Source organism: Nelumbo lutea, chromosome 7 (genome assembly GCF_056320005.1).
Source record: "Nelumbo lutea isolate HS-2025 chromosome 7, American lotus-T2T, whole genome shotgun sequence".
NCBI lineage: Eukaryota > Viridiplantae > Streptophyta > Magnoliopsida > Proteales > Nelumbonaceae > Nelumbo > Nelumbo lutea.
The window spans coordinates 6,657,433-6,676,788 of record NC_142690.1 but is presented as its reverse complement, the minus strand read 5'-3'; the positions used below and the strand labels follow the sequence as shown (position 1 = coordinate 6,676,788).

Sequence of the window (19,356 nt, the reverse complement as noted above, 5' to 3'; positions counted from 1 at the left end):
TTAATATCAATTATAATTATTATTTTAAGGGAAAATTCTGGATTAGTATCTTGTACTTTTGGTCTAGTGCCATTTTGCATCATGATAATTCAGTATCTAAACTTTTAAAACGTGCCAATCCAGTATCTGCCGTTAAGGTTCAAAATTTCGATTCGCTTTTGTGTATCAGCATAGGCGTATTGAAACATAGATATACATGGAAAATCTTTTTTTTTTTTTAGTTTTTTTTTCAAAAATTTTTGGAGAGTTAAAAACATGTTTTTTATTAAAAAAGAATGGGATCCTAAAGATACGTTACGATACAATACGCCTCGTATCGAAATTTTGAACTTTGCCTGACATTTACAATTCTGTTAATCAGTCGTTAAGTGGCATTTGAAAAGACACAAATGCCCTTTAAGTGTCATCTAATTCTCTTAATCAACCATCCAAAATCCAAACATTGATAAAAAATGAACAGTCCCAAGTCCTTGCCTCTTCTACTCCAGAAAGTTGGGGCCATGACTTAGTGGACATTGTAGTAACCCCAACTTTCCTGAATAGAAGAGGCAAGGATTTGACACTGTTCATTTTTTTATCAATGTTTGGATGGTTGATAAAGATATTTGATGATACTTGAGGGCATTTTCAAGTGCCACTTAACGGTTGATTAACAGACCGGTTAATGGATGGTATTGAATTGACATGTTTTGAAAGTTTAGGTACTGAATTGTCGTGTTTAAGTTTGGGGACCAAAATGGCAACAATCCCAAAGTACAAGGTACTAATTGGAAATTTCTCCTTATTTTAATAGAATAGCTTTTACCATGCTTAAGAATACGTTAGTAGATGTAAATATGTAAATGGATTTTTGCCTTGGAGCAATGGTAATGTGGGTGCAAATGGACAATACTATTTCTGTAGGATTTGGATAGCCCTAGAGGTGCAAATAAGGTGGGTTGGACCGGGTGTTTAATCAATCAAGGCTGATCCTAAAATTTGGTCTTAAGGCCCGAGTCAGAACCAAGCCTAAGGTCAAGCCTGATTTTCCCAACCTAAGCCCAACTCATATTGTAATTTGATGCACTTGGGTTGGGCTTAAGTTGGTCACACACACACACACAAATTGCGTTAAAATTTTCATAATTCGAATCGAGTTGGATCAGATTCAGATATCCGACATACTTAACAGTTTCAAATTCGAATCACCATTTATAAGATCTAATCATATCTTCGAGTCAGATCTTGGATTCTGCTATCTAATTCGACTCCGATCCGATCTGTTTGCATCCCTATGATAACCTTATAAGAATTTAGTCATTTGCACTGTTTTCAAAACCGGACCGGACTGGATAGTCGGACCAAAAAAACCAGAAACCAGTCACCTGAACTTCACAGCAAACCGCTGAACCGTTGATTTTGGTCATCAAACCGCTGAACCATTCGAACGGTTTTGACCGTTTTTCAATTTTTTTTAATTTTTTGTCAGAACGGGCCGGTCATTCAGGTTGAACGGTCGGACCATTCAAACCGGTAACCCAACCCCTGACCGTTCGGTCACAGGTTCGTTTTTAAAAACCATGCTCATTTGTCAACCTGACAAGGCCGCGGCTACATATTCACGACGATGCATTACCGTGGAGTTGATAATGAAAAATTGAAAATAACAAGTCAGGCAAGAAGATTTCAATCGAATGTGAAAATGCTATTACCCTCTTTGGCCAAACCAGCAAGGGGGAGTCCTCTGTATGGACGGAGCAGTGGTTTCCTTTGCATGGGGGGCCAACCAGTTCAGCCATCTATGCTTGTACTCGCAACAGTTTGATGTTTTATAAAGGCAAAGTTTAAAAATCAGCATTAACCCAAGCAGTTGAACCTTTTGATCCGAAAACTGATCATGCTACCAGTTCCCATCATTGCCCAGTCCGTTTTTTACCACAAAAACGTTGATTTGGTCAAAAAACCATCAAGCAGGATGGTTGAACCACTGAACCATTTGACCCATACAATAGTTTCGTGGATTCACAGCAATAAATATTTTTAAGACAACTGGAAAACCTCGTGTTAGGCAGTTAGGACTTTTTTTAGCAGGGACCACATCTCCATGACAAGGGAGATACGGCAGGGTATATTAAACAACTACAAGCCTACAACCTCACAGAGATAAATTGGACATCGAAGCTGTACAAGTCACCAGCTCGGTTGGTTCACTCTCACTGGCAGAAAAACTAAACCTAGTTAGTTCACTGGTAGCCGGTTCAACTACCAGTATATCAAAATGTCAATAAAGAAAAAGAGAATGATTTCTGGACAGAACAGACAGAAACTTGTATGTTTGATACAGTCATATAGAATTACTCGTTTAGAGTTAGTCGATGCATAGCAAGAATATTATCTTTATGGTTAACCACAAAAGAAAGTTTTGGAGTAACTAGCTAGGTTTGGTTATCCAAAATTCTGATCAGTCAGCTTTGTCCCTTTTGAACTTGAATAGACGGTATATTAGTGCCAACAACCATTGCCAAATGAGGATTATCCAATTGTTTGTCTTGGGCTTGGGTTCAGGTCGTGGTCCGAAAATTCCCTTGTACAACTCTTTCTGTTTCTGATAAACAGCCTTCTCATGTTCAGCAAGTAAACGGAGCTCCCTTGTAATTGCCTTATCTTCAGGTGCAAATTTTTGGGCTTTGAGGAAATCATCCCGGGCAGAGTCTGTCTGCCCAAGTTCTGCTCTAGCTTTTCCTCGTCTGAAAAGTGCTTTAACATTATTTTCATCCTCTGCCAACACCTGAGAGCCCAGCATGGAATTTGGTAAAAACCATTTTGGACTTGTACTTTCTTACATAACATTCATTATATTCATCATCTATCAAATACAAAGAGACCACCAATGGAATACTGCAAGAATGTTTTGTGAATACATTAAAACTAGGAAGGCCTTCCATTTGCAAGCAATAACAGCTAAACTTGAGATTGAAGACCCGGGATGCATGGGTTGGTGAAAAAGATGGACAGGATGAAAATTGGTTGAAACATAGAAAGTGATTTGGGTCCTTTTTTGGCTAAGGGAAACCACAATTGCAATACGCAACTTGAAAAGCATGGAAGCCCCAAACAGAAACTAAGGTTCTTACATTGATAATAAGTGCTGATAAGAGAATGTCTTAAAATAATGAAGTGCTAAACCTCCCAAACAATATTGTTACAATAAAATCAAGATAAAGTTCTTTATAATTTTTTTATGGAGAAAAGGAAGATATTATGCTTGCTAACATAAACTCTTGGGGAAAAAAGGTGCAAAAGAATAATACCTTGAAAGAAGAAAAAATGCAAGTACATTATAGGAATTCAAATGTGTCAATAGGTGAATTACCGGATCTTAGGAGAATGATAGATTGGAAAGTTTAAGAAAGCTAGTTTCTGGTGAAATAGTCAAAGACAAAAAAGGGCAACAGCAATTTGCAAGGGAAGATATACTTACAATGCTACATTGCCCAATTGCCTCTTCATAGCGTTTTAACTTTATTAAGCATGCTGCCATGTTAAGGTGGCATGGATTCTTCACAGCCAATGCCATGTCCTGGTACTTTCCAAATAACTGGAACATGAAGTCATCTCCCATGTATGCTATGGCCTGACAGGGATCAGATTCATCAGGGCAATTTCTTGCATGAAATCAGAATGCCAATGTTAAAAGACTAAAAAGAAAACAGAACAAGAATCAAGGGAATAGTGAGCCTATGACCATTTCATACTGTTGCATAGCCTCCTCCAGTTTGTCGTCCTTAAAATACACATTCCCTTCCATCTTTCTCTGATCCGCTGCTCCAATCCTCTCCTCTACTGTCATGTCACTGCGAGCTTTCCCCTGAAATGTGTGCCACAGTTTATATAGTCATCATCTAAGAAATGCTCTAGCTATGAAAGGTCTTAGATGGCAATATGGCATTTGCATACAGCTGAATTAGAGGCATTGGAGAAACCAAGCAGCAAAACTTACTTCTTTGACTTCATCAAAACCTATAAGCTCAACTTCATATAAAAGATCTGCCATAGGTGGAACATTTGGAAAAGAAAAGCTTCCATCTTTGCCATAGCCTAATTCCCAGCCAACATGGATCAGGGCACGCTCACCAGCTTTCATATTTGAGACACCAATCCCCAATCCTGTCATCTCAATTTTCTCTGGTGCAAAATGGGGGGGGAATCATAAATGATTAAAATTCTTTATCAATACTGTAAAAGCCTTGTATCATTTTTCTAACACAACCTAGAAGCAAAATTCCATGAAGAAAGTGCAAAGGTTTTTCCTCAAAGAAAAGGATTATACACGGCTTTTGTACTTCAACACGTCACATATGTTAAAGGGGCAGAGGTAGAGTCAACCTGTTGTGCAGGACATGTTATTTATCTCTTACATGTGCCCACTAGCTGTATCTATATAATATTTTTTTTTACAAAGTTCTAACCATGACTGGTTTAATGGTAAGTTTGTTAACAAATCAAGTGATGAATATCTATTTGTAGAAAAAAAATGAGACAGGCAGTTGAATTAAATCAAATTTGTACAAGTTTGCCCAAGTTATTGGTCAAGAAAAAAGCTGATTTATTTTTCAACCTTTATAATTTCTTTTTTCTATGCAAATGGCTGTTACAATTAAATGCTTGCACAGAGCATGGTTAGGTTCTATTTTTTGAAGGAAAAAATAGAAAGCTTCATTAAACTGAAAAAGAAGTACAATACAAATCAATTGGTTGTCAAGTTGACAAACCAACCAATGTTACACCACTCAAACTGAAAATAAATCTTCATTACAGGGATGCAACTCAAGAGTGCTCCAAAAGTTCTCTAACAAATTGGCTTTGTTCACTTTATCAAACTCTGGAAGCCGTAGAACCCAATCTGATATTGGATTACTGACTGTTGGTAAATGCTACTGCTAACAGCTGTTATTTTTCCTATGTATAGTACCACAGGGGTACTATTGTACTTTTACTCTTTTTTATTTTAGTTGCTGTCGCTCTAGTATATATATATATATATATATTAAAAAAGCTGTGCCGCCAGCAGTATCTTTTGCTCTCAGTTCTCTCTTCTCTCTTCTTCTCTCTCTCTTTTCTCTCTTCTTCCATTCTTCTCTCCTGCATAACATGGTATCAGAGCAGGACTATCAGATCTGAAAGGGAGTGAACAGCTTTTTTCTTCTTCACACCAGATTTCCAGATCTGCCGCCCTCATCTGCTGTTCGACTGATTGAAGATCTCACACACTGAAGTAACTTTTCTCTCTCTCTCTCTCTTTCTCTCTCTCTCTCTTACCTTTTTTTTCTGGTCATGTGCCAGGGCAGAACCTGTACTAGGTCTGCCGATTGGATGTGAGGTGATCAGCACCTATTTCTTTCCTTTTTTGTGGGTTTGACTGATCCCTGTGAAACTGTAGGTCGTGAGGACCTTTTGTGTGCTGCAACAGCAGCTTTTATGGTGAACTGAGAGCCAGAAAGTGACCAATACCTCTTGTGTGCTGCAACAGCAGCTTTTATGGTGAACTGAAGATCAGAAAGTGATCAGTACTTGCTGTAACAGCAGTCCTGTTGATGTGTAGGTAAAGAGATGACCTGTATGCACTGTGGCAACACTTGTGTTGAGCTTGTAAGTCAAGGGATGACCTGTTAGTGCTGTAACAGGACCTGTGTTTTTACAAAAGGAGGTGTGTTTCTGAATTTTTTTTTTTTTTCGTTCCCCCTCAGTGCTGAATTTCTTTAAGGCTTTGTATCCCATTTAAGAGTTGTTTTTGAATCTGAAATCATGAGTGGGGAAGATTCTGCTACATCCGGTGTTTCCTTAATGCTGAATAGAATGAGTGGGGGTGTGGACCTATCCTTTCCCATGGCTGTTATTCCTCTTGATGGTTTAAATTATTTAGAGTGGTCAAGAGGGATCAAGTTGTACATCACTGCAAAGGGAAAGATACGTTATATTAATGGGAGAATCAAAGAACCACATTCTGGGAGTGTTGAATATGATAGATGGAACCAGGAAAACAGCATAGTCATGTCTTGGCTTTTAATTTCTATGCAACCTCAAATAAGAAGGAATTTCATGTGGGCTGAAACAGCAAATGAGATCTGGGAACAAGCAAAATCAACATATTTAGAACTGCGACACTATGCAAAAATCTACCAGCTACAGGCAGAATCGTCTACTTGTAAACAGGGGGAGAGGTGTCTATCTGTGTACTACTCAGACTTGACCTCTGTCTGGAAGGAGTTAGATCATTATCAGAGTGTGGACTGGAAGTGTGACGAAGATGCAAAACTGTACAAAAAACTTGTCTCCCAACAGAGAGTGTTTGCTCTCTCTTACATGGTTTGAACCCTACAGAGTCTGGACCCTAGATAGCAAGGATCTTCCATCAGTTCAGGAAGTTTATGCTCTTGTACAATCAGAAGAAAACAGAAGGAATTTGATGAACAATTTTGGAGGAGATGCAGTTGCGTTGGCAGCGAAAGGGAGTTCTACTACCAGTGGGGGAAATACTTCTAAGAAGGGGGATATTTAGAAAAAGATGGATGATAAGGACAAGTTGTGGTGTACTCATTGCCAGAAGCCCCGACACACCCGAGACACATGCTGGGATCTTCATGGGAAGCCGAAATGGGCTCAAGATTTGAATAAGAAGCAAGGTTCAGATATTAATAAAAAGTTAGGACAGCAAGGTACAAGAAAACCCACTATGGCAAACATGGCTACTCAGGAGAATCAACCCCCCATTCATATTATGACTCAAACACATTTATCTGGATCTGACCCAAGGGAAGATATTATAAATTCCTTCTGTGACCATTTAGAGCTCTGTGGTAGAGCAATTCGTCAGATGGATGCTCCTCCCTCAACTTCATTTGCATATACATCAGGTAACTCTGCCACAACTTTCCATGTTGCGCCTCATAATCCTGACGCTCCTTGGATCATTGATTCTGGAGCGTCAAAACACATGACTGGTACGTCCTCTTACTTTCGAACCTATCACCTTCTTTTTGGAAGAGACAAGGTGAGACTAGATGATGGATCATACACTACCATAGCTAGTCAAGGAACCATTTCTCTCCCTCTCGGCCTTACCCTCTCTAATGTTTTACATGTTCCAAAATTTCCCATTAAATTGTTCTCTATTAGTAGTATTACTAATTCCTTAAACTGTTCAATGACCTTTTCCCTTATTGTGTGATCTAGGATCTGACCTCAGGGAGGACGATTGGTAGAGGATGTATGGTTGATGGACTTTACATGCTGGAGAATAAGGCTGGTCTTCAAGTCATAGAGTCTAAGGGTCAGTCCTATAAGAGTCAAGTTTATTTATGGCATTGTCGTCTTGGTCATTTATCTTTTGAGTCTTTGAAAGTGGTGTTTCCAAAATTGTTTAAGTCAATGTCCGTTTCAGATTTCTCGTCAAACTTGTCAATTGAGTAAGCAATGTAGAACTCATTTTCTTCCAAAAAATAATAAATCTGAATTTCCTTTTCACATTGTTCATTCTGATGTGTAGGGCCCTGTTACTTTACCATCTAGGAGTGGCTACAAGTATTTTATTACCATTATTGATGATTATTCTAGATATACATGGGTATATCCCATGTGGCCCAGGGATGAAGTACAAAAAATTATCCAAGATTTTCAGTGGATGGTCTTCACCCAATTTCAAATTGAAATCCAAAATTTTCAGTCAGATAATGCCAAAGAGTATTTTCAAAGTGATCTCACAGAATTTTTTGCTTCACGTTGTTCACTTCACCGTAGCTCTTGTGCCCGAACACCACAACAAAATAGTGTTGTAGAAAGAAAGAACCGACACCTCCTTGAAATGGCTCGGGGTTTACTATTCCATATGAATGTCCCAAAACGCTTTTGGCTTGAGGCTGTCATTTGTGCTACCTACCTCATCAACAGTATGCCCTCTCGTTGGTTAGAGTGCAAAGCCCCACATCAGCTTCTTTTTCCTAAGGCCCCTCTTCCCATTCTTCCTCGTGTGTTTGGTTGTCGTTGCTTTGTCCAAAATCTGTCACCCACTTGTGGAAAATTGGACTCTCGTGCTATTGCTTGCATATTCCCGGGGTACTCCACTAAAAAGAGTGAACCTGTTTCTCGGAAATTCTATGTTTCCATGGATGTCTCTTTCTTTGAGAGTGAGCCTTTTTTCCCTGTTTCTCCTCAGGGGGAGAGTAGGAATGAGGAGAAACTGGTTCAACTCCCTCATCTTCCTGATCATCCTTTTCGTGTCTTCTTTCGTCGTCATAAAGGTCAACCAAATTCAAGAGCTGTGGAGAATCCAGAAGTTGTACCACCAATGCCATTAAACTCTTCGGGGGCGGATCATACTCATTTGGGTATCTTGGTCCCATTGATGTCCTTGACCCCATTGCAATTGATACCTCTGTTGCTAATGACCTTGACCTTCCTATTGCTCACAAGAAAGGTGTTAGATCGTGCACCACTAAACACCCCATTTCCCACTTAGTTTCCTATGAAAACATTTCACCCTCTTTTCGAGCCTTTCTCACATCCATTAACAGTGTCCCTATCCTTAAGAATGTGGCAAAAACTCTTTCAGTACCTAAATGGACAAATGCTATGAAGAAAGAAATTAATGCCCTTCATAAATATGGAACATGGGAACTTGTAGATCTTCCTAAGGGAAAGAATCCAGTTGGATGTAAATGGGTGTTCACAGTCAAACATAAGGTCGATGGCACGATGGAGAGGTATAAAGCTCATTTAGTGGCAAAGGGGTTTACACAAGTGTACGGAGTTGATTATGCAGAGACCTTTGCACTTGTTGCTAAGATGAACTCCATTAGAGTTCTATTCTCTCTTGCTACTAATCTTGATTGGGATCTACATCAGTTTGATATCAAGAATGCATTCTTGAATGGTGACCTTGAAGAGGAAGTTTACATGATACAACCCCCTAGTTTTCAGGCTCAAGGCAATGAATAAAAGGTGTGCAGGTTGAAGAAGTCTTTATACGGGTTGAAACAATCACCGAGAGCCTGATTCAGCAAATTCCATGCAGCGGTTCAGCAGAAAGGATACAAGCAATGTCAATCTGATCACACATTGTTTGTGAAAAGAGAAGGTAAAATTGCTGCTTTGATAGTATATGTTGATGATATAATTATCACTAGCGACTGGAAGGATGAAATCCAAAAGTTGAAGAGTTTTCTTGCCACACAGTTTGAAGTAAAAGATCTAGGTCCTCTAAAATACTTCCTAGGAATTGAAGTTGCCCGCTCAAAAAGGGGTATCTTTATTTCCCAAAGGAAGTATGTCCTAGATTTACTCCAGGATACAGAAAAAATGGGAATGAAGCCAGTTGATTCCCCTATTGATCCTAACCATAAATTAGGTGACAGTCAAGGTTAACCTATCAAGGATGTGAAACAATTTTAGAGACTTATAGTGAGATTGTTATATCTTTCTATGACCCGCCCAGACATTGCTTATGCAATTGGTGTCCTTAGTCAGTTCATGCATGCCCCTATGACCACTCATCTTGAAGCAGCAAAAAGAATCCTCCGATACCTTAAAAGGTTTCCAGGTGCTGGCTTGTTGTTTCAAAGGCACAGACATTTGAAAGTTGAAGTGTATACTGATGCAGATTGGTCTAGAAAAACTACCTGTAGAAGTTTCTGCCCAAACTCTACTGTCCGGAGAGGAGTGGTCTAGAAAAACTGAACTTAGAAGAGAAAAAATATCAATTGCTGACTTCACTTCTGAGTCCCTCAAAGCTCTCCTTAGTCCCAAATCCCAAGAATCCCCAGAAGTACGAAAAGAAGAGATGAATTGAGATTTTTTCAAAGAAAGGGAATAAAGGTTCAGGAATCTATCCTTGAGAAGAGATTCCCCAATCCACAAGTCCTCCCAAAAAAGAATTTTATTACCCACACAAGCATCATACCTGATGAAAGGATAGAAGAAAGGCAATATACCAACAATATCTTTCCACGGGGAAAAACGTGAAGCCCTTGGGTCGAGTCCAGTGTCCCATCCATTTGTTGCCATTCCATGAATACTTCTTATCGCCTTATGCCATAGACTCTCTTGCTCCTTAGAAAACCTCCATAACCATTTGCCTAACAAAGCTACATTTCTTATTCTAATATTTCCAATCCCTAAACCCCCTTTGTCTTTCTTTCTAGACACCACTTCCCATTTTACCCTATGATCCTTTTTGGTATTTCCAAGCTCCCATAGAAAATCTCTCATTATTTTTTCAATCTAGTTTGCAATCTTAACAGGAAATTTGAAAGTACACAAAGTACACTAGCAAATTTGCTAGTGTTGATTTAATTAGAGTGATTCTACCCCCCAAAGAAATGTAGTTCCTTTTCCAACCCGCTAGTCCTTTTGAGAATCTTTCCAAGACTGGGTACCAAAAGCTAACAAACCTCGGATTTCCTCCCAAAGGTAAGCCTAAAAACTTAAGGGGCCACTCACTTAGCTCACAACCTAGAGATATAGCCAACGATGCCACCTGACCTTCTTGCCTATTAATTCCAGTTACACAGCTTTTATTCCAATTTACTCTCAAGTTGGAGACCTTTTCAAAAATCTCTACCAAGACCTTTAAATTTTCCAACTCCTCCGGATCTCCTTCACAAAAGAGAATCAAGTCATCAGCAAATTGAAGGTGGGTTGCAACTATTTCCTCCCTCCCTACTCTCCACCCTCTAATCAAATTTCTAGCATCGACTCTAGTAATTTGGACACTCAACACATCAACTATCAGGGTGAAAAGGAAAGGAGAAAGAGGGTCCCCTTGTCTTAATCCTATCTTTCCCGGGAAGAAATCCTTGGCTACCCCATTTACTAGAATGGAGTAGTGACATGAAGAGATATAGCCCTTAACCCACATGCACCACCTTTCTCCAAATCCTCTGATGCCCAATACTTCCAGTAAAAAGTCCCAGTCCACCAAATCATAGGCCTTCTCCAAATCCAGTTTGCAAATCATACCCTTTTCTCCTTGTCTTTTTCTGCAATCCACACATTCATTGGCAATAAGGATCTGATCAATAATTTGTCTTCCTGACACAAATGCCCCTTGGTTTGGAGAAATCAAAGAAGGTAGTACCTTTTTTATTCTTTCTGCCAAGACCTTTGATATTACCTTATACATACTACCAATTAGGCTTATGGGCCTAAAATCCTTTGGGTGGTTTGCATTTATCTTTTTAGGAATCAAAGAATTCCAAGAAGACCTCCATTAAATCACCACCTATAATATCCCAACAATCTTGGTAAAAGGCCATCGTAAAACCATCTGGGCCTAGGGCTTTAGATCTTTCCATTGAAAAAATAGCATCTCTTACTTCTTGGACTTCAAAATTCTTTTCTAGTTGATCCATCAAAACTCTATTCCCAGGTAGCCAATCAAGGTCAGGGATTTCTTCTCTCTCTTTTTGGGCTTTCATAAATGGATTTGAAATGCTCCACAAAGTGGGCCTTTAGGCCAATGAATTAAAAAAAATGCATTAAACCTATTTAGCACTACAAATTAAAACCATTAACTAGAAAATTTGTACATTTCATATATATGCATGCATGCATGTATGCATGTATGGGTAATTGGGTTGAAATAGTGAGAAATGATTTTGAAGGGCCCATAATTGGATATTGGACATGGTACTGAATGGAACAGAATGGAGGAATGTGATTCATGTAGCAAACCCCATATAATTAGGGCAAGGCTTACTGAATTTAAATAAAAAAGAAAAAGAATAACAGGACCAAATTTCCATTGCAAAACCATCTTTTTAACTAGACAAATAAAAAGCTCTATGCATGGAAGCTGCTTTACACTGAAAATCCCAAGAGCCAAACAAGTAAGCTAGGAATCACCCTATGGATCGGTTTTTGTTATTGGCAGTTCAAAGAACAAAACAGCACGAATATTGAACCTCCTCCATTGATTGACAAAAGAAGGCAAACCCCTAAGTGATTAAGTTCACATTAGGGATGCAACTTGGGCAGGCTCAGGTTGAGTGTTTGTTAAAATGTGAATGGGCCTAGCCCAATGAAGTGTACATTCTTTAAGTCAGGCACCTGACTTGCACCTCTAGTTCAAATAGAGAAACAAAATGCTTATGATCATTCCTCTTTTTCTGGTTTAACCCCTAAGCAATTAAGTTCATACAGACAAGAAAACTGCCAATGATTATTCCTCTGTTTCAAGTTCATAAAACAAGTAAGAATACTAACAAATGGCAGATTTAGGAAATTATATCAATCATCAGAATGAACTCATGATTTACTTGCAGCAAGAAACTTCCACACAGAAATCAAAAATAGAAGCAAAAGAAAAAGTTTCCTTTGGACTGCAAACTGGATAAATACCTTTTCCCAAAACCAATTCAACTGGTCGTTGTTCTAACCATGTGTCTTCAAACTTGTGTTGGGTGCTTTTAGTCCATGCCCTGTAGTGCACTATAGGAAAGGCAATTACCCAATTTAAGTCTTTAGGACACAAGTTAGCAATCACATATCTTGAATAGATCTACCATAAGACAAGATTAGCTCTAAGTTGTTTGTGAATTTGATAAGCATTTTAACCTGTAAGATTCAAGTGATAAAAACAGAAAAGATGAACTTACCTCACTAGTTAAAAGCTTAAATTATGGCAAAACTAAAATTCTAGCCGTTTCTTAGTGCAGAGTCCTTTTTTATTCTTTTTAAGATTAGAAATCTTCACCAAGTATTCAATTTCACAAGGATGAAGAGAAACACAAAAGTCGCATAAAAAATAAATTGATGTTCATTTTCCTGATGATAGTACATACTGACAGCTTTTTCATACCATCACAGGGTAGATGTATCTTTTGAAGTCACATAAAGCGTGTAAATATGCCCAGTGTCTGGTATAGAAGCCTATGACAGCTTTGCAAAGGGGTCTAGAAGCATGCTAATCTTGCTTTATGGGGTTGATAGTAGGGTGTATTTTAACACGTTTTAGAAAAAGGAAAAAAAAGCTTTTCTTTAAACCAGAAGATAGTTCTTTAATTTAAGATTTTAACATATGCAACAATGAAACATACAAGTTATATTTTCTGTTCTCTAGCTCTTTTGAAGTTTGATATAGAAGAGAATTACCCCCAACTGGAAAAGTATCTACCTACATTTTCTGTAATCTAACTCTTCTATCTATCGAATTGAAGTAAGGAATTTGTTTTTTCAATACTTTTTTTGGTAATGAAACAAAAAAAAATCATTAGCTCAAGCCCTGAAGGGGGGTAAGTTTTTTCAATCTATTAACACAGAAATGCAACATGCAAAGGAATAACAAACACTCCATGATGTTACTTACAGAAGCATGTTGAATACTTGGTTGGTTTTTGTCCATGACCTTCCTTGATGATTTGTTTTGTAACTTTCTCATGAAGATATTCCACTTCTGAATCAACATTTGGGGGACCTTTTGTATCTTGTGGAGGTTCTCCATGCACAAATGCAGTAGATTCAGTAGTGATTTCATTATCACCACCCTGGCCTGTCAAAAAACAAGAAGTATTATTTTTTCTTTATTCACCAAATCATAGAATTTTATCCTTTTTAGTTTCCTTTTTGATTAGTGCATTATGTTTTCATCCTAATACCAGGAAGAGATACAGCTCCATTGATAATCTGAGATTTCTCTCTTATATGCAGAGGAGCAATAAAATGTTGGCTCTCTATTAATATTTAATAGATGAAAAAAATAGCAAGAAAATAAGGCAAAATCATTTCAAATTCCAGTTTATGATTTTTTTATCAGCACCAGTTTTATGATATTTAGGAAATAAGGTTGTTTTTCTTCTAAGGATTTCGAATAGAAATAAGCATTTAATAAATCAATTTCATGTCAAACTAAAAGAACAAGGGTGGAGACACTGTTTTATTTAATGTAAGAGGGAGAAAACAGAAGAAACAAAAAAAAAAAAAAACCTATTCATCCTTCTCTTACTTCTTTTCTTTTTCTCTTCTCAAAACCCTCCGATCTTTTAAATTTCAATGGTAACACTTTAAAGCAAAGTATAATTGATTTATCTCTGTGCTAGGTACTCTAGCTAGGTCTGGACAGGAAGTTCTTTTTTTTTTTTTTTGTGTGTGTATCACTATAAGGTGCCCACATTTCTTTTTGTGCATGTGTTCCATGGAAGGATGATATTGCACGAATCTGTATATCGATGCACCTCTGCTAATATAAACCTCATTTTGGATGTATTAATACATATATGAAAAGAAGAAACAAAAATTCTTGGATGCCATTCTGATTCATTAATAAGCCATAAGCTCTCTTCTTTTTGGTATTTGCTTCAGTAATACAGGATCAAAACACATGCAGTGACAGACTATGATGACCAGATATAAGTACTGACATAGACATAGATAGCAGAAAATGGAGATACAACTCTCCATTTCCTAAGATCCCATACATGGATAAGGCCTTAGGTACAAGTTTAATTTGCTTACATCATGCTTTTATATCCAGTTTTTTGAAGCCAAGGAGCCATTTGATAATGACTGAAGTGACTGAAAGGAATGACTTATTGCTTTGTCATTTACTGGATAAAGATATTCATATAATAAAATATTTAGGAATGTAGTAATCAACCTACTATGACATTCAGCCATTAAGGAGCTCACAACCTATTTGATGACTTATTTGCTAAATGTAGCAAGTCTTTCAGTTTAATCACTTCAGCTGTTATAAAATAGGCCCCCTAAATGTCATCCCTCAAAACTTGTATCTTAGCAAATTTAATTTAACTTTTAAAGTTTAAACTTGTAACATAAACAGATACTTTATTGTATGATTTGTCAAAACATGCCAATTTACATATTTTAAAAGCATTAATTCTATAAAGCACACTTTGGACATGTTCATACAGTATCTGGTTTTGTATCGGATATGTATCAATTTCCAACATTGGTAAACTAGGGATGTAATAGGTATCATGGATCACAGGTAGGAAATGTGAATCAATTAAGTAGCAATTTTTTCAAGAAAGAGTAAAGTTTATTGTATTATATTGAGTAAGAAGTGCTCCAGTACAGAAAGGAACTGTACAGTGCAGGAGATGGCCATACAAACATAGAGAATACACAGATGATTTGTTGTAAGGTTAGAAGCTTGGGACCAAGAAAAAATCTTTGCCACTATATCGTAGATCACAGTTCATCTATTTGAGAGGATTTGCATTCAAAAACTTTGCTATTCTTCTCTATCCAAATGGTCCAAAGAGCAGCCGCAAGAATCATATCCCATACATGCTTGCCATTGCTTGAAAGGCCTTCTAGATTAGATACCTACCTACAAGAAGTTTCTTTCTTATAAAAAATTCATGTGGTATATTATGTTACATTATTCATCAACATAATTGATTACCTAACATTTGGCTGCCACATTACCTAACATTGCTTGAAAGCATTACATTGAATATATACTGGCTACGGTAATCCCAAGGTTCAAAATTTTGTCACATATTGGCCCTACGTATCGTATCAGTGGGTCACCAATAGACAAAATATGAGTGTTTCAGGATTTTGACCTATTTCAGGGGGCAGACAAGCCTAAAACCTACCCCCTGACCTATTTTGAAAAAAAAAAAAAAAAAAAAAAAACTAGAAAAGAAAAGGTGGGTGCATGGTTAAGTACCGATACACCCCTTGCACTGTATTGGGGTGTATCAATACTTTGAACCTTGTGTTATCCTCCATGAATTTATATCTCTAGTTTTGCACCCACAATTGTTCCAACTTCCAACTACCACTTATACACTTTACAACAGTGACGGTTCTAAACATCTGTCACAGAAACTAAACCAGTACATCTTAGCCTAGTTCCATAGCCTTCAGCTAGATTAAACCTATTCTAACCAGTAACCACATAACAACACAATAACTCAATAACCATTACATACAATGAAAAACTTAAATAGTAAAGTCTTTGAATGACTACTTAACTTTCATTACACTTATAATATAGGCTTACAACCTACAAGTTACAATTGTAAGGAAACTGAGAAAATAGGCCCAACCTGCAACATATTACATTCTTTACAAGGATGCTGGTCCTCATTTTATGGAGATTGAAATTAATTTGTTTTGGGCTCGCCCGTGACCCAACATGTCAAAAGAAAAAAAAAATAAAATAAAATAATTAATTAATAACAATTAACAAGACAATATTTGGACTTTAAAGATTAAACATTTCATTCCAGATAGCAACAGAAACTGCAGATATGCATCTGAGAACTGAATGAGTGAACATATTTTGTTTAAAGTTCATACTTGTTCTGTATAATTAATTGAAATTATATTATTAAATAAAAAGCACAAAGAAAAGGAAGAAAGAGAAATCCACTTGAATATCTTATTTTGTTTAAAGAGGACAAAGTCTGCTAAATCACCAATTGAATGACTTTGTTCATCCTGAACATCCTCCATTGCTCAAAAATTAAAAATCCAATTCGTATGCTCTCTCACGGATGTTACTCTCAAACTTCTGCAAGAAATGAAGCAAACTGAACTAAGTAAACTAACAGGAAGAGCAAATTAAAGCCACAATTCAATCAAAACCTCCTTCACAGACTCTAGCTCAAAACTAGAGGTTTATCCAAAACAATTACGGCAAGATTGCATCAGAATGCTTCAATAAACACACTAAGGAAGATCAAACGACGTTCACTAAAGCCTTAAAAAGATGGCAACAAAGAAAGGGAGAATGAGCATAGTCGAAGTAAGAAATGATGAGTAGATCGACCGATCTAAAGGAAACGAAGAGAACATGGGGCACTTAGTTACTCGCAGTATCGACGAATCTCTCGAACTAGGGCTTTAACGCAGCAGGTCAGTGACGCAGAGGAAGAAGACTCCAGTTTTCAGGTTTTGTACGACCGAGGAAGATTCGAGAGTCGGACTCGGAGATCAACCCACCCATCCGTCGAATATTAAAATAACTGGAGACCAAGAGGCAAGAGGGAGAAATTTTGAAAAAAAAAAAAGAAAAAAAAAAAGGAAAATTAAAACGTTCCCCGTGGCCGCGGGTGTCACCCGGTCCAACCAGGTCAAAGAAATTCAACCATGAGGGCAGGGGGTGGATTTGAAGCAAGTGATTAGTAAATAGCTTCAAATATTAACCGAACTAGCCTCACAAATCTAACCGAATTCATTCAAATCTTGATAAAAAGCCAAGCCCAAATCCAACCCATGAACACATCTAGTGCCGTATAATCGGACTCTTCTAATGTTCAACAGTTCAAGAATTCGAGGCTTGAGCTGCCAGGAATCATGCCACAGGGGATGATAGGCTGATGACGTCGTGTTCGATCTACAATATCAACAAAACCATATATAATAGCTTCGATATACCAAAATTTAGAGCTGCGATTGGTTCATTGGAAATTGGTGATAGAATGAATGGATCCCCGAAGAAGGGAAGCCATGGTGTCAAGTTCACAATGTCTGATGACGGATACTCCAAAACTGAAAGTGGATTCGAGAAAGAAACTGTGGATTTCAATTTGAAGATCCGGAGGATGACGCTGATGCAAATAAATAATGATAACTAAGCCATCTGGTTTAAAGTCGATGACAGATTTTGAGGATTTAAAGAGTAATTAAGAGTATTTTTGCTTTTTAATCTTTAATTAGTCTTTAACGTTAAATGATTTAACAAGGTAAACTTAAGTAGTTTAGTGAAAGTAATTAACGCAATAAAGGTATAATATCTGTAAAAGTTTAACCAATATAAACACGTGAATTTGAATGAATACCAGATTTGTATTCGTGTGATCCTTTGATAGTCTTTTCTTGCCAACACGGTATAGGAAATTTGAAAAAGGCTCTAAATCAACCTCTACAAGAACGTCGTTTTGTTGCAGTGCCTTCCGCAAAGCACTTGTTTTGTCAAACCAAACATAGCATAAATGTTTTACTTTGAAGGAAAAGGTAGGAAAAGACAGAGAATCCATACAAGGTTTGTAAAAGTTTCCTTACCTTTCCCTGCATCTTCTTTCAAACCAAACATAGCATAAATGTATATCCATTCTCTCGTATGGAGGAAAGTTATTAAATTAGTTTGATTAAAAAAAATTAAAAGAACCTAAGAGGGGTGGCGTTTGGGACCCTAGGGATGCCTGAACATAGCATAACTTATGCTTTTTTTTTCTTTATTTATTTATTTTTTTGTTGAATTTAAGTCTATTACTACCAAATGCCTATAACTACCGTGTATGAAACATCGCTATCTATTTATTGGATTCGATTTGAATGCATCTTGACTTGATCCAAGTAAATAGAATAAAAGGAGATTATCAACAAAAAAAAAGCAACTAGAAGGGTACTTTGGGGCCATTTAATTAAATTCGGATTAACTAATAAATTAGCTGTATAACAGGCTGTAAAACCAATGACAGTGCTCCACCCTAAAAATAAAATACATGGGACCTACATTGAGATGGGATCCATGTGTTTTATGACTGGTGCGGAGTGTTATTATTAGTTATCAGCATTTTCTTAGGTACTGACTACTGACCAAAATAAACCATTAGCAGCTTTTAAACCCAACTCTGTAAGCTTCTGGCTCATCTAGAAAGTCTTCCCCCTTAGCCAAAAAAATAGATCGTAAAGAGGGTTCATGATGTTATCCGAAAATGGAACCACCTTGCCAGCAATTTCCAGGTCAACAGTAGGGGTGAGCGCAAAAAACCAAAATCCTGAACCGACAAAAAAAACAATTAAAATCAAACTAAAAAAATCAGTTAATTGAACTGGTCAGTTCAGTTTCGGTTTGGTGTTTTTAAAAAACCGAAGATACCAATTTTGGTTAACTAATATAGAAAACTGGCAGTTAACTGAACCAACCAATATACATATATTTTTATATATTTTATATTTTTTATATATTATAAATTGGGTGTATCAGGCGAATTGATACCCTTTTTTAGTTTTTTTTTAGTTTTTTTTTTCAAAACAGGTTCAGGGGGGCGGTTTAGGGCTCCACCCCCTGAACCAGTCAGACCCCGATACCATATCGAAGGGGACCCAGAATGATTAGTATACCTGTCGACACTTTGAACCTTGAGATATATATATATATAATATGATATATTATTTATTATTTATTATTTAAAATATAATATTTTGTATATATTTATAATTTTTATTATATATTTATATATATTTTTATAATATATATTGTAAAAATTAAAAAACCGACAAACCAAACCAACAGTTAACCGACTGCCTTCGGTTCAGTTTCAGCTTTCGGTTTTCCAAAAACCGGTTGTACCAGTTCGATTCCAAAAAAAAAAGCCCCACGCCGTGAGCACCCCTAGTCAG

The 19,356-nt window shown here is 37.1% G+C and overlaps 2 protein-coding genes across 4 annotated transcripts in view; both read right to left on the bottom strand.

Moving 5' to 3' along the window:
• Positions 1-2,264: 2,264 nt before the first annotated feature.
• TWD1 (FKBP-type peptidyl-prolyl cis-trans isomerase family protein) lies at positions 2,265-17,231 on the bottom strand. 3 transcript variants are annotated; one of them, XM_088952819.1, is made up of 8 exons: positions 16,819-17,231; positions 16,425-16,519; positions 13,340-13,522; positions 12,373-12,462; positions 3,980-4,164; positions 3,725-3,847; positions 3,461-3,613; positions 2,265-2,767 (listed from the first exon to the last, which is right to left on the bottom strand). In XM_088952819.1, exons 2-8 carry the CDS (start codon positions 16,459-16,461, stop codon positions 2,441-2,443), a joined length of 1,098 nt encoding a protein of 365 aa, XP_088808945.1. In that variant the 5' UTR covers positions 16,462-16,519; positions 16,819-17,231; the 3' UTR covers positions 2,265-2,440. The 3 variants fall into 3 exon arrangements, with proteins under 3 accessions (XP_088808945.1, XP_088808946.1, XP_088808947.1); XM_088952820.1 differs by having other exon boundaries at positions 16,802-16,975; XM_088952821.1 differs by having other exon boundaries at positions 16,778-16,956.
• Positions 17,232-18,359: 1,128 nt separating this feature from the next.
• Positions 18,360-19,356, bottom strand: part of LOC148844858 (1-acyl-sn-glycerol-3-phosphate acyltransferase LPAT1, chloroplastic-like) — a 28,448-nt gene continuing 27,451 nt past the window's right edge. Inside the window, exon 7 of the transcript XR_016101688.1 lies at positions 18,360-18,731. The gene's annotated coding sequence lies outside the window, so the exon portion shown is untranslated. The remainder of the gene's footprint in view (positions 18,732-19,356) is intronic.